The sequence below is a fragment of the Carlito syrichta genome, unplaced genomic scaffold (genome assembly GCF_000164805.1).
Source record: "Carlito syrichta isolate Samal-C Ts95f unplaced genomic scaffold, Tarsius_syrichta-2.0.1 Scaffold126816, whole genome shotgun sequence".
Classification (NCBI taxonomy): domain Eukaryota; kingdom Metazoa; phylum Chordata; class Mammalia; order Primates; family Tarsiidae; genus Carlito; species Carlito syrichta.
In genome coordinates, this window is record NW_007070912.1 from 2,792 (window position 1) to 14,007 (window position 11,216).

General features: G+C 52.3%; 2 protein-coding genes across 2 annotated transcripts; one reads left to right on the plus strand and one right to left on the minus strand.

Annotated features, from left to right (window-relative positions):
- Positions 1 to 470: 470 nt before the first annotated feature.
- Positions 471 to 6,184, minus strand: CCDC137 (coiled-coil domain containing 137). Its single transcript, XM_008048842.1, has 6 exons — positions 6,015 to 6,184; positions 5,383 to 5,579; positions 3,283 to 3,502; positions 1,161 to 1,243; positions 846 to 925; positions 471 to 647 (listed from the first exon to the last, which is right to left on the minus strand). The coding sequence occupies exons 1-6, from the start codon at positions 6,182 to 6,184 to the stop codon at positions 471 to 473; spliced, it is 927 nt and encodes a 308-aa protein (XP_008047033.1).
- A 139-nt stretch (positions 6,185 to 6,323) lies between these two features.
- Positions 6,324 to 9,132, plus strand: OXLD1 (oxidoreductase like domain containing 1). Its single transcript, XM_008048837.2, has 2 exons — positions 6,324 to 6,421; positions 8,529 to 9,132. The coding sequence occupies exons 1-2, from the start codon at positions 6,362 to 6,364 to the stop codon at positions 8,946 to 8,948; spliced, it is 480 nt and encodes a 159-aa protein (XP_008047028.1). The 5' UTR covers positions 6,324 to 6,361; the 3' UTR covers positions 8,949 to 9,132.
- The last annotated feature ends 2,084 nt before the right edge of the window (positions 9,133 to 11,216 follow it).

The following is an 11,216-nucleotide window of genomic DNA, read 5'->3' on the forward strand; positions in this document are numbered from 1 at the left end:
AGCCTGTTTGACATGGAGCTGATCTAAACCAGCAGACTCAATAATTAATTGGCATTTAGGACAGCACTGTGGGATAGGGCCCTCCCTAAGTGGACCTCCGTTATGTCTCAGCCTGGGCTTTTCTTTCAGAATGAAGAATATAGCTTTGAGTGATGCTAGGCTCGGGAGCAACAGGACACAGAGCCCCCTGGCCATATGTCTCATCCAAGCCTTGGCCCCAGTCTGCTGGGCACTCAACGGTGCAAGATGCAGGCTTGTTGATGGTCACATGTGAAAGAACGGTCTTTAGGGGTAAAAAATGAGAGAAAAAGACTGAGGAGACCTCTCCCCACATTGGGAATATCCAGAGAAAAGAATTTCTCTCCCCAGGAGCGGCAGTCCCTGGTACCAGGTTCTAGGAGTGCAGGCCAGGCCCAGGGTCTCTCTCATCACAGCTGCAGCTCTGGCTTCTTCAGGGAAGTGAGGTGGGACTATGTCAGCAGCACCCCCTGCCGCTGCTGCTTCAGTTTCTTGAGTGCTCGGTAGGCCTTTATAGCCCGCTCTCTCTCTTCTTCCACAATCCGCTGACGGGCCAGTGATGTGGTCAGAGGCTGGGACACATCACAAGGGCTCAAAAGCTCCCTCAGCATTAGTGATTTCTTGCCAGGCTGAAGGAGAGAAGGGCAAGTGAGGCACAGGCTCAGAGGAGGGGAGATAACAGAGCCTCATGGGTTCAAAAGCTTTATGGCCAGCAAGAACGTGATAATCTCACATCCACAGGCCCCACATATATTGGCCAGGGCTTCTGTTTCCTGGCAGCACTAGGGGACACACAGCAACTCCTTTCCCTCCGGTCCCCTTCTTACCTGGTCCCTGCTTATGCTCCTCCTAGGCTTGGCGGTCAGCTCTGGGGGCTGTAAGACAACCTCACCAAACTTCACTGTGTCTGGAGGGACAGAATATTGGCTAATGAGGAATCTCCCACGCAACCCCGACAGCCCTGGCTCCCAGGGCCGCTACTATCTGCTTATCCACTTGTTACCTCCCTCCCCCTCCCAATGGCTGTGGGCCCCAGAGGAGACCTCAGGTGCCCACTGTAGACAGGACAGGTGGGGAACAGCAGGCTTGTGCCCAGGCCCCGCTGAGACCACCACTGACACCAGTGCTTCGGGAAGAGCTACCTTGGAGCAGCTCCTGCTCTAGCCTTTCTGCTGCCTTTTCCTCCTTTTTCCGCCGGATTTTATCCATTCGCCGCTTCTGGAACCTGGGAAAGAAAGCACATCACCATCTGGATTCCTAAACTCTCTCTTCACCCAAGGAAGAGGCAGAGAGATCTCCCCCCCGCCACTTGAGGGATGCTGACCTGAGCTGGGACCCAAGCCCAGGCGGCTGCCTCCAAGCCCCTAGTCTCCTTCACAGCTGCCCACCAGAGGGGTCTGAACCCAACAGGCCCCTCTAAGGTTCCTAATCAGTGGTTCTCAGCCAGGGACAACTGCCCCAGGGAACATTTAACAATGTCTGCAGACCGGGGCTTCACACTGGGGAAAGGGGGGAGTTACTGGCATCTTATAAGGAGGCCAGGAATGCTGCCAAACACCCCAAACACAGAGAATCATCCACCTCAAGTGATAATTGTGCAACTGTGTTTAAAGGGCCTAGCAAAGTATTAAGTGTGATGTGGACACATCACCCTAAGAGTGACTGGAATCTTCATGCTGAATGACAGTTCTGGAGACCACTGTGACTCTAGGCTGTATCTGGGCCAGGTTCTCTACAAGGTACTTTTCACTGGCTAATGTAACTACAAGTAATACAAGTCTTCAGAAACAAGGACTCCACAAAGTTGAAAACAATCTAAACTTTGCGGCTTTTATAGAATTGAAAAACTGTCAGCCGGGCTCGGTGGCTCAGCCTGTAATCCTGCACCTTTGGGAGGTTGAGATGAGTGGATTGCCTGAGCCCAGGGTTCGAGACCCGCCTGGGCAACTTGGCAAGACCTCATCTCTACAATAAATCAAAAATTAGCTGGGCGTGGTAGCGAATGCCTGTAGTTCCAGCTACTTGGAATGCTGAGGCGGAAGGATCGTTGGAGCCCAGCAGGTCGAGGCTACGGTGGCCGGGAGCGGTCACTGCACTCCAGTCTGGGCGACGAAGTGAGATTCTAACTCAAAAAAAAGAAAAAAAAAAGAAAGAGGAAAACATGCAGCTGTGGCAATTTTTCTTAACTTCCAATGAAATCTTGGGCTGGTTCATCTGAAAATCTGTGGTTAATGCATTACAAAAAGGACTTGGAGGTTGAAACTGCCTCCCCACTCACCATAGGTCAGGGAGGTGATGTACAGGCAGGAGGTGGCAGGGGTGGGCAGGGAACCAAAGCTGGCAGTGGGCTTACTACAGATGCTGAATGCCATCCTCAGAAATGAACTAGGAGCCCAGCTGAACCTCACAACAGCAGCACCATCTCCACTTTACAGACGAAGAAGCTAGGGCTAACAGAGGTCATAGAACTTGAACAAATGACACTGCTAAAGGCTCTCAAATCTCTTTTGGACCAGAAAGGGGAATACTGGAAACACAACCAGAGCTGCATGTCACCCTCACACTGAAGCCCCTCATTACTGATTCCTGTAGGGGCAAGCACTTTCCTACAGCAGCTGCTCTTGGGTGAATGGCCCTTAACCTCATTTGGCTTTTATTTATTTATTTATTTTTTGAGTTGGAGTCTCACTCTGTCACCTAGATTGGAGTGCAGTGGCCGCTCCCAGCCACTGCAGCCTCGACCTGCTGGGCTCCGGCGATCCATCCGCCTCAGCCTTCCAAGTAGCCGGAACTACAGGCACGTGCTACCACGCCCGGCTGACTTTCTTGATTTATTGTAGAGATGAGGTCTTGCCAAGTTGCCCAGGCGGGTCTCGAACCCGCGGGCTCAGGCAATCCACTCACCTTAGCCTCCCAAAGGCACGGGATTACAGGCTGAGCCACGGAGCCCGGCTCATTTGGCTTTTGATGCTTTTTCCAGAGAAAAGCAAAGTCAAAGCAAGGTCTTAGCAGAGTCCCAAGGTTTCCCAGCTTCTCTGAACCCACTCCCTCCCCTGAACCCAGGTCAGGAAGCTCTGACTTGCCAATTGACCAGAGTTTTAACTTCTTTCCGTGGTTTCCCTGAATCATGGGACAGGATAGGTGGGGGCTGCCCATGGCAACAAAATGCTGTCACTGCAGAAGACAAAAAAGCTGAACCCATAGTCCTCAGGCCCCTCAGGCCTCCAGGGGCAGACCCTGCCTGCCCTCCCATCCTCCACTCACGCTTTCTTCCCCTCAGACTTCTTCTTGGGAGCTGCCTGTGCTTCGGGCTGCCGGGTGGCCTGGTTCTTGCTGAGGAACAACACATGCTGGGCCTCCTGCTCCATGCGCTGGATATAGGCACCAGTGGCCTCGCCCTTCCACTGCTTGAACTTGGGGACGGCGATGTCGGGCTCCATTCCCTTTGCTTCCTTCTCCAATGTCTTCTGAAAGGCCACCTGGGCTGAGGAAAGAGGGAGGCCCCGGAGGAGGCGTGATGTGAGGGGCAGGAGGGAGTGGATGGTGCAGGCAGCTGGCCCATGCTCATTTCCCCTCCCAAGGCCCTGTGAAGAGAAGACCAGGCTCACCAGAAAGCAGCCCCACTACAGTCGCTAAAGAGGATCTAAAATGTCCAGCGTAGGACATTCCTAAGGATGTGATTCCCACAGCCCACTGGAATATGTCAAAGATGTCCACCACAGCTCAGTTGAAAAAGGAAACCAGAAGCCACCTATATGCCATCAGAAGGTGACTGGTGGAATGGATACTTCTCTGTTCATCCAGACTTCACTGCACAGCTGTCAAAGGAAGTCTGATAGAGCTACACATGGAAATGTGGAGTCAGGTGCGGTGGCTCATGCCTGTAATCCTAGCACTTTGGGAGGCTGAGGCAGAGGATTGCCTGAACCTAGGGTTCGAGACCAGCTTGGGCAACACAGTGAGACTTCGTCTCTACAATAAAATCAAAAAATTAACTGGGCGTGGTAGCACACACCTGTAGTTCTAGCTACTTGGAAGACTGAGACAGAAGGATCGCCTGAGCCCAGCAGGTTGAGGCTGCGGTGGCCGTGATTTGCCACTGTACTCTAGCCTGGGCAACAGTGAGACTCCAACTCCAAAAAAAAATGCGGAAAGACCTAGGTGATTTACTATAAATGAGAATGCAAGACGCAAAATGAGTAAAGAATGATGGTCTAGGTTTTAAATCATAAGTATGTGAAAATATGCATATTATTTCTCTTGGGAAGGTCATATAAAGACTACTCTTCCACCGGGCGTGGTGGTTCATGCCTATATTCCCAGCACTTTGGAAAGTGGAGGCGAGAAGATTGCCTGAGTCTGCAGATTCAAGACCAGCCTAGACAACATGGCAAGACCTTGTCTCTACAATAAATCAAAAATTAGCTGGGTGTAGTGGCGCACGTCTGTAGTTCTGGCTACTTGGAAGGCTGAGGTGGAAGGATCACCTGAGCCCAGCAGGTCGAGGCTGCACAAACCATGAGCATGCCACTGCACTCCAGCTTGGGTGACAGAGTGAGAGTCCAACTCAAAATAAAAGACTACCCCTTCCCTTCCTCACCTATTCATTTCACCATCCCTTTGGAAGCCATATAGCCCCCCAACAAAAAGCATATGGTTCACACACAAATTTTAATACAGCATTGCTGTAAAATCAGTCCTACATTTGGAAAAACAAATGTGTATATACACAAAATATGAACACAGTGGACACCATTTCCCAATATGCCCAGAGTGTTACCTCTGGGTGGCAGAGATCAACAGGTGAGCATACTACCCAGATTGGGCAGAGGGGGAAAAAAGCAAGCTTCCCAGAGGGGTGTGATCAATTTTCCTTCTTCAGTTCCTGATACCACCCACTTCTCTCTGCCATGGCTTCCATGCTCTCATCCAAGGAAGCATCACTTCTCACTGGCAATAGCTTCGCTGGCCCCATTGGGTCCACTTTCACTCCATCATTACTTGGTAATCTGTTTTTCTCAGAGTAAATCTAAACCACACATTCCCTGCTTAAAACTTCTGATGGATCTCCATTACTCTTGGGGGAGTGGGGGGAGCCAATTCATTATGGCCCCTGAGGCCCCATGAACAGCTCCTCCCCACCCGGCCCCACAGGCTCCTTCCAAGCTTCCCCTGGGAGCACAGCACTCCCAGCCACCAGCTACTGCTTTGGCCCTGGCCACTCATGGCCTTCCCATGCTCCTGCACCCTCATGGCACTGGGTCTTGGCATATTTTCTCTGCCTGAAATGCCCTGGAAATTTGGGCAATTGGGGAGATTCTGATACATAAAGCCTATTGCTGCCTAGTATGGGCCTGCACATACCCTCTTTCTTCCTCTTCTTGTTACTGGTCAGGTTTTTCATCTCCTGGCGGCTCTTCATAATCTCTCGGAGTCGGAAAGGGATTTCCTGTTCGTCCTGGTTCTTGGGCTTGCAATTTACTTTCTTCTTTTCTTTGCTGATTAGGAAAACATAGGAGTGACACCCGTCCCATGTAAAGCATAAAGCAGAATCAGGGAAGCTGGGTGTGGAAGAAGAAACTTAAGGGCCACGTCTGGCTGCTGTGGCGCGAGTCAGTCAAGGGACCGCAAGTCGGGACCTTTACTCTGTCTCATTTCCCTTATCACCTAGACTCTAGCTGGTGTTCAGGCTGCTTTCTCATAGGATGCGAGGGCGAAAGGCACTCCAAAAATCGAGGAAGGCATGTCACTCCCTGACCTCATCCGGAATGGCAAAGATGGGACACCTGGGACGCGGCAAATGCAAAACGAGAGACTCACGCCTCCACTCATTCAACCGATCTTCGAGGAGAGTGGGCCACGGCCACAGGCAGAGGAAGGGAATAGCCCGTCCTGGGGTGTATGTGGGGACGCTCCCTAGAGGGGGTCCAGGGTAGAGCCTCCAAGGCGTCCCCTCCTCCGGGAAAGGCGGCAGACTCGCCAGGGAGGGTACCCACCTGCGCTGCCCCGGCTGCGGGGCTGAGGGCTGCTTCCCCCGGGGCAGCAGCTTCTTCTTCTGTTGCTGCTGCTGCTGTCGCCGCCGCCATCGCGCCTGCGGTCGTCGGAAGCTCCCAGGGTCAGCAGCAACCCCCGCGGGTGTCACCGATCTGCGCCCACCTCCCTCCATCTCCACACGGTTGCTTCCCAAGTGAAGTGAAGCCACTTCCGCCCCCACTAGCGCCACTTCCGCTTCCTGCGCCCATTCCCCTGCTCTCGGAGCAGAGCGGCAGCCTGACGGGTCCGGGTCGTCTAAGGCGGCCGGCTCTCACGGCCGGGGTGGATTTCAAGACCAGGCCCGCGAGCGATGCTGCTAAGGAGCTTATGCTGGAGCGGTCGGGCGCTGGCTGTCAGGGCCCGCGGCTCGGCAAGTATCCCGGCTGGGGCGGGGCAGGGCCGGAGGTCGGCGGCCGCGGGACGCCTCGGTACCGGCCGCGCGGCCCCTGCTCGGGGTACGTCCGAGAGCCCTCGGTCCGAGGGCCGGCGTGGCTTCCCGGGAGAAGCCCTGACCTGTCTGCCGTTCACGTGCAGACGGGGCCGAGAGGATCGTGTGCAGGCCGCCGCAGGCAGGCCTTCCCCCCGCTTGTCTCTCCTGCGCCCTCCATGCCCCCGAACCCAAATATGTGGAAGGGCCATTTAGCCCCTGGTGGTAACAGCCCTGGGTGAATGAGCACGTTCTCATCCGGCAGTATCTATTGAGTGCCTGTTGTGTGCGAGTTTTGCCAGGCTTTGGGGATTGGCAGTGAACAAGGAACTAATGCTCCTCACAGGAAGAATTAGATAAATATGTGACGTGTGTAGTGTGTCGGTCCGTGATGATAGGGTTAATAGAGCACGGGAAGCCGGGCACGAAGGCTCAAGCCTGTAATGCCAGCACTTTGAACTTTGGGAGGCTGAGGCAGAGGAGCGCTTGAACCCAGGAGTTCCAGGCTGCAGTGAGCCATGATCGTGCCACTGCCTTAGCCTGGGTAACAGAGACGGACTCCTGTCTCTAAATTAAAAAAACAAAACAAGCTGGGCTTGGTGGCTCAGCCTGTAATGCCGTGCCTTTGGGAGACTGAGGTGAGTGGATTGCCTGAGCCCGCGGGTTCGAGACCCACCTGGGCAACTTGGCGAGACCTCATCTCGACGATAAATCAAAATTCAGCCGGGCGTGGTAGCGCGCGCCTGTAATTCCGGCTACCTGGAAGGCTAAGGCAGAAGGATCACCGGAGCCCAGCGGGTGGACGCTGCGGTGGCCGGGAGCGGCCACTGCACTCCAGTCTGGGCAACGGAGTGAAACTCCAACTCAAAACAAAACAAAACAAAACAAAACAAAAAAAACTGAAGCCAGGCTCGGTGGCTCAGCCTGTAATCCCATGCCTTTGGGAGGCTGAGGTGAGTGGATTGCCTGAGCCCACGGGTTCAAGACCTGCCTGGGCAGTGAGACCTCATCTCTACAATAAATCAAAAAATCAGCCGGGCGTGGTAGCACATGCCTATAATTCCGGCTACTTGGAAGGCTGAGGCGGAAGGATCGCCGGAGCCCAGCAGGTCGAGGCTGCAGTGGCCGGGAGCGGCCACTGCACTCCAGTCTGGGCGACAGAGTGAGACTCCAACTCAAAAAACAAAAACAAACAAACAAACAAACAAACAAAACTGGGCACAGTGGCTCATGCCTGTAATCTCAGCACTTTGGGAGGCAGAGGCAAGAGGATTGCCTGATCCCAGGGGTTCGACACCAGCCTGGGCAACTTGGCAAGACCTCATCTCTACAGTAAATCAAAAAATTAATGGGCGTGGTGGCACATGCCTGTGTTTCCAGCTACTTGGAAGACTGAGGCAGATGGATCGCCTGAGTCCAGTAGGTTGAGCCTGCAGTGACTGTGAGCGTGCCACTGCACTCCAGCATGGGTGACAGAGAGACTCCAACTCAAAAAAAAAAAGACATAAACAAACAGCAGGGGTGGAAGGAAGGCTGCCCACACAGCCATTTGGAGGATTAGAGTCTGAAGATGGGATGGCCTGAGAGGCCTGGGCTTCTCATGTGACAGGGAACATGGGATAAAGGGTGATGCGATTAGTCAGTATGATCTATCAGAGGAGAGGGGAAGGACTTGGCTGTACTGGTAGAGGTGACTACTGGCCAGGATGTCACAGGGATCTACCTCCCCCTTTCCTGTCCACACAGTAGTCATCTTAGCTGGGGAGGCCAACCTCCCACCGTTTGCTGAAGGGCACATCCAGTGCCAGCCTGAAAACTCAGCACTTCTTGTGAGTCATACCATGTTGTATTTACACCATCCATCTTACAGATGGGGAAACTGAGTCTAGAGAGGTAAAATAAGTTTGTCTAAAGTCACGCAGGAAGTAGAGAGGCTGAGAAGGACATGGAGCTACCTGTCCAGTGATAGGAGGACTGAGATTTCTCAAAAACTGGGGGTAAGCAAGACCTTGCCAGCTTCCTGGAGAGTCATGTTTATCTACATCCTTAGGGGGCATGCTGGCTCTCCAGCTGGGATTGCTGCCAGAGGCTTCCTGGAACCAGCAGCATTCTTCACAGGCAACTTCCTCAAGCACAAGCCACTGATGGCTGCAGAGAGTTTGGGACAGACCACATGGAGTTGGACTCCCAAGCAGGTGCAAACAGCACCGGACAGCCCAAGGCCTCTGTGTCCAGCAGGAGCCCCTCAGAACCCCAGTACCCTCTGCCACCTGAGCTCCAGCCCCCCACAAACTGCTGCATGAGTGGCTGCCCCAACTGCGTGTGGGTGGAGTACACAGACACACTGCTGCAGCATTACCAGGATGGTGGGGAGCGTGCCCTGGCCACCCTAGAGGAGCACGTGGCTGATGAGAACCTCAAGGCCTTTCTCAGGATGGAGATCCGGCTCCGCACAAGGCCTGAAGGATGAGCTGGCCAGGCCAGGACACCCTCCCTGAACAGAGACTCCTGCCTTGCCCTACTCGAGAAGCAACATAGGAGGCCTCTTTTATTCATATCCCTTTTACAGGCTTGTTGTATCCAACAGGTATAGGAGGAGTTATTTATTAACTTTACCTGAGAAAAAATAAATTCTCTGTTGTGGTTAAACAGGAGGTTTTTGGTTTTGTTTTTTGTTATTTTTCTGGCAGCACATCCACCAACCAGAATGGCCACTGCTTTAGCCTAACGGGAGTCTTTTGTGTTATCTGTAAGGCCTGTGTTGCCTCTTCAAGAAAAGCCGGTACAGGTTGGCATTGTACAGCCACTGAGCCCCTGTAATCCTCACCAACCTGTAATGATAAAATAGGACCCCATTTCCTGGAACATTCACGTGACCGTGATTCTGGGAGTTCCCCTCCAGGACAGGTCCCAGCACCCCACAAATCCTGACCAAGATCAGCCCTGGTCATTGTCAGTATGCATCAGAGAGAGGGAGCCATCTGATTTCACACAGTTGCTGTAACAGAACCCTTGGCAGGCATGGAAGCCTGCAGACACCCTGGGAAGTACCCATCCATCCTGCTGCCATCAATTTATCAGGGTCCTTGGGGGATGTCCCTTTTGCGAGCCTGGTAGAGGTTGTAGATCAGCCCTCAGAGGCCTGAGCACTACTTGGAACCAGTCCTTCCAAACTGCTTAGCCACGACTCTCAAGGCACCTGGCTGGGATGGAAGGACCAGCAGGCCTTAGGCATTAGCCCAGAACCAGTGTCCAGCACCATCCTGGTCCTTAGCTGTAATCTTGGCCACTGAACCATCGACCTAGGGTAGGACTTCATCTTAGGGTCCTCAGTGCCCACCCCCCATCTCCCGCTTGCCATATTCCATGGACAATTTCCTACCCCAGCAATTCCAAGCTCTGGTTACCAGTGTCCTGGGCAAGGCTACAGTACATTTATACTTAGTTTATCTCCTAACCTAAGAGAAAAGCTAGGATTGTAATGGGATTCGTGGTGGGATTTGAGCTGATAAACAAGCTCTTCCCAGGTAGGGGCCTACATAAAGCCAGCTTTTCACATAGAGATAGAAATCTGTGGACAATAGACTCAAATCGTGAAACCACAAATGTGGTGCCTTACTAATAGGTAACAAGACACCCACTGGTTTGGGCTGTCATTTTGCACAGCTAATGCATGTCATCCAGAAGCATTCAGAGTTTTATCTGGGTTCAGAGAAACATGATTATAGTGACAAGTTTTTTTTTTTTATTTAATGTTACTTTTTTCCTCTTAATTTTTTTAATTTTAAAGGTATTGGGTACAATTCAGGGTTAGGTATACAGATGTTCATTATGCAGATATGACAAGTTTCTATTAGATTCCAGACTCTCAGAAAACATTGAGTTTAACCCCATCCCGTACAGATTAAGATATGGTCCAGACAGAGATTTTCCCTGTTACACAGCAGCACAGTGGAGTGTGGCATGCACCAAGGACCCCTGAAGTGGGGGGCCACATAGAGGTGATTTATTTTATAGAGACATAGGAAGAAGTTTTCCATATTTTTCACAAAAATATGTATATAGAAAGTCTTAAATATTTTATACTTGCCTGAGCCCATGGGTTCGAGACTAGCACGAGCAACTTGGCAAGACCTTGTGATTACAATAAATCAAAAAAATAAGCTGGATGTGGTAGCATGTGCCTATAGTTCCGGCTACTTGGCAGGCTGAGACTGAAGGATTACCTGAGCCTAGCGGGTCGACACGGGTGGCAGTGGGCGTTCCACTGCACTCCAACCTAGAACCTAGGCGACGGAGTGAGACTCCAACTCAAAAAAAAAAGATCTGATGGTCAAGGGAGCCAGCAATGTCTGCAGACACCACCACATTAGTGCAGATCTTGTCTTCATGCATTCGTTCCACAGGTGTGTATCAAGCATCTGTGATACATACATGGCCTGGACACCAGGACCTGGTAGAAATCCATCCATCCATCCCACTCCAGTGTGGAAGACAGAGGTTAACACAACAATTATCTAAATATACAAACATGATAAGTGTGATGAAGGAAATTTTCAGCTGCCAAGAGTTCCTATAGAATAGGCATTCTGGTCTAGCCTGGGGGGTTTCCCTAAGAAGGGACACTAGGTAGAGCTCTGAAGGCCCAAGAGGAGGGAGCCTGGGGAAAGGGGAGGAATACAGGGAATGCACCACACAGAAGGAGCAGCAGGCGCAAAGGCCCTGGGGCTGGAGGGAA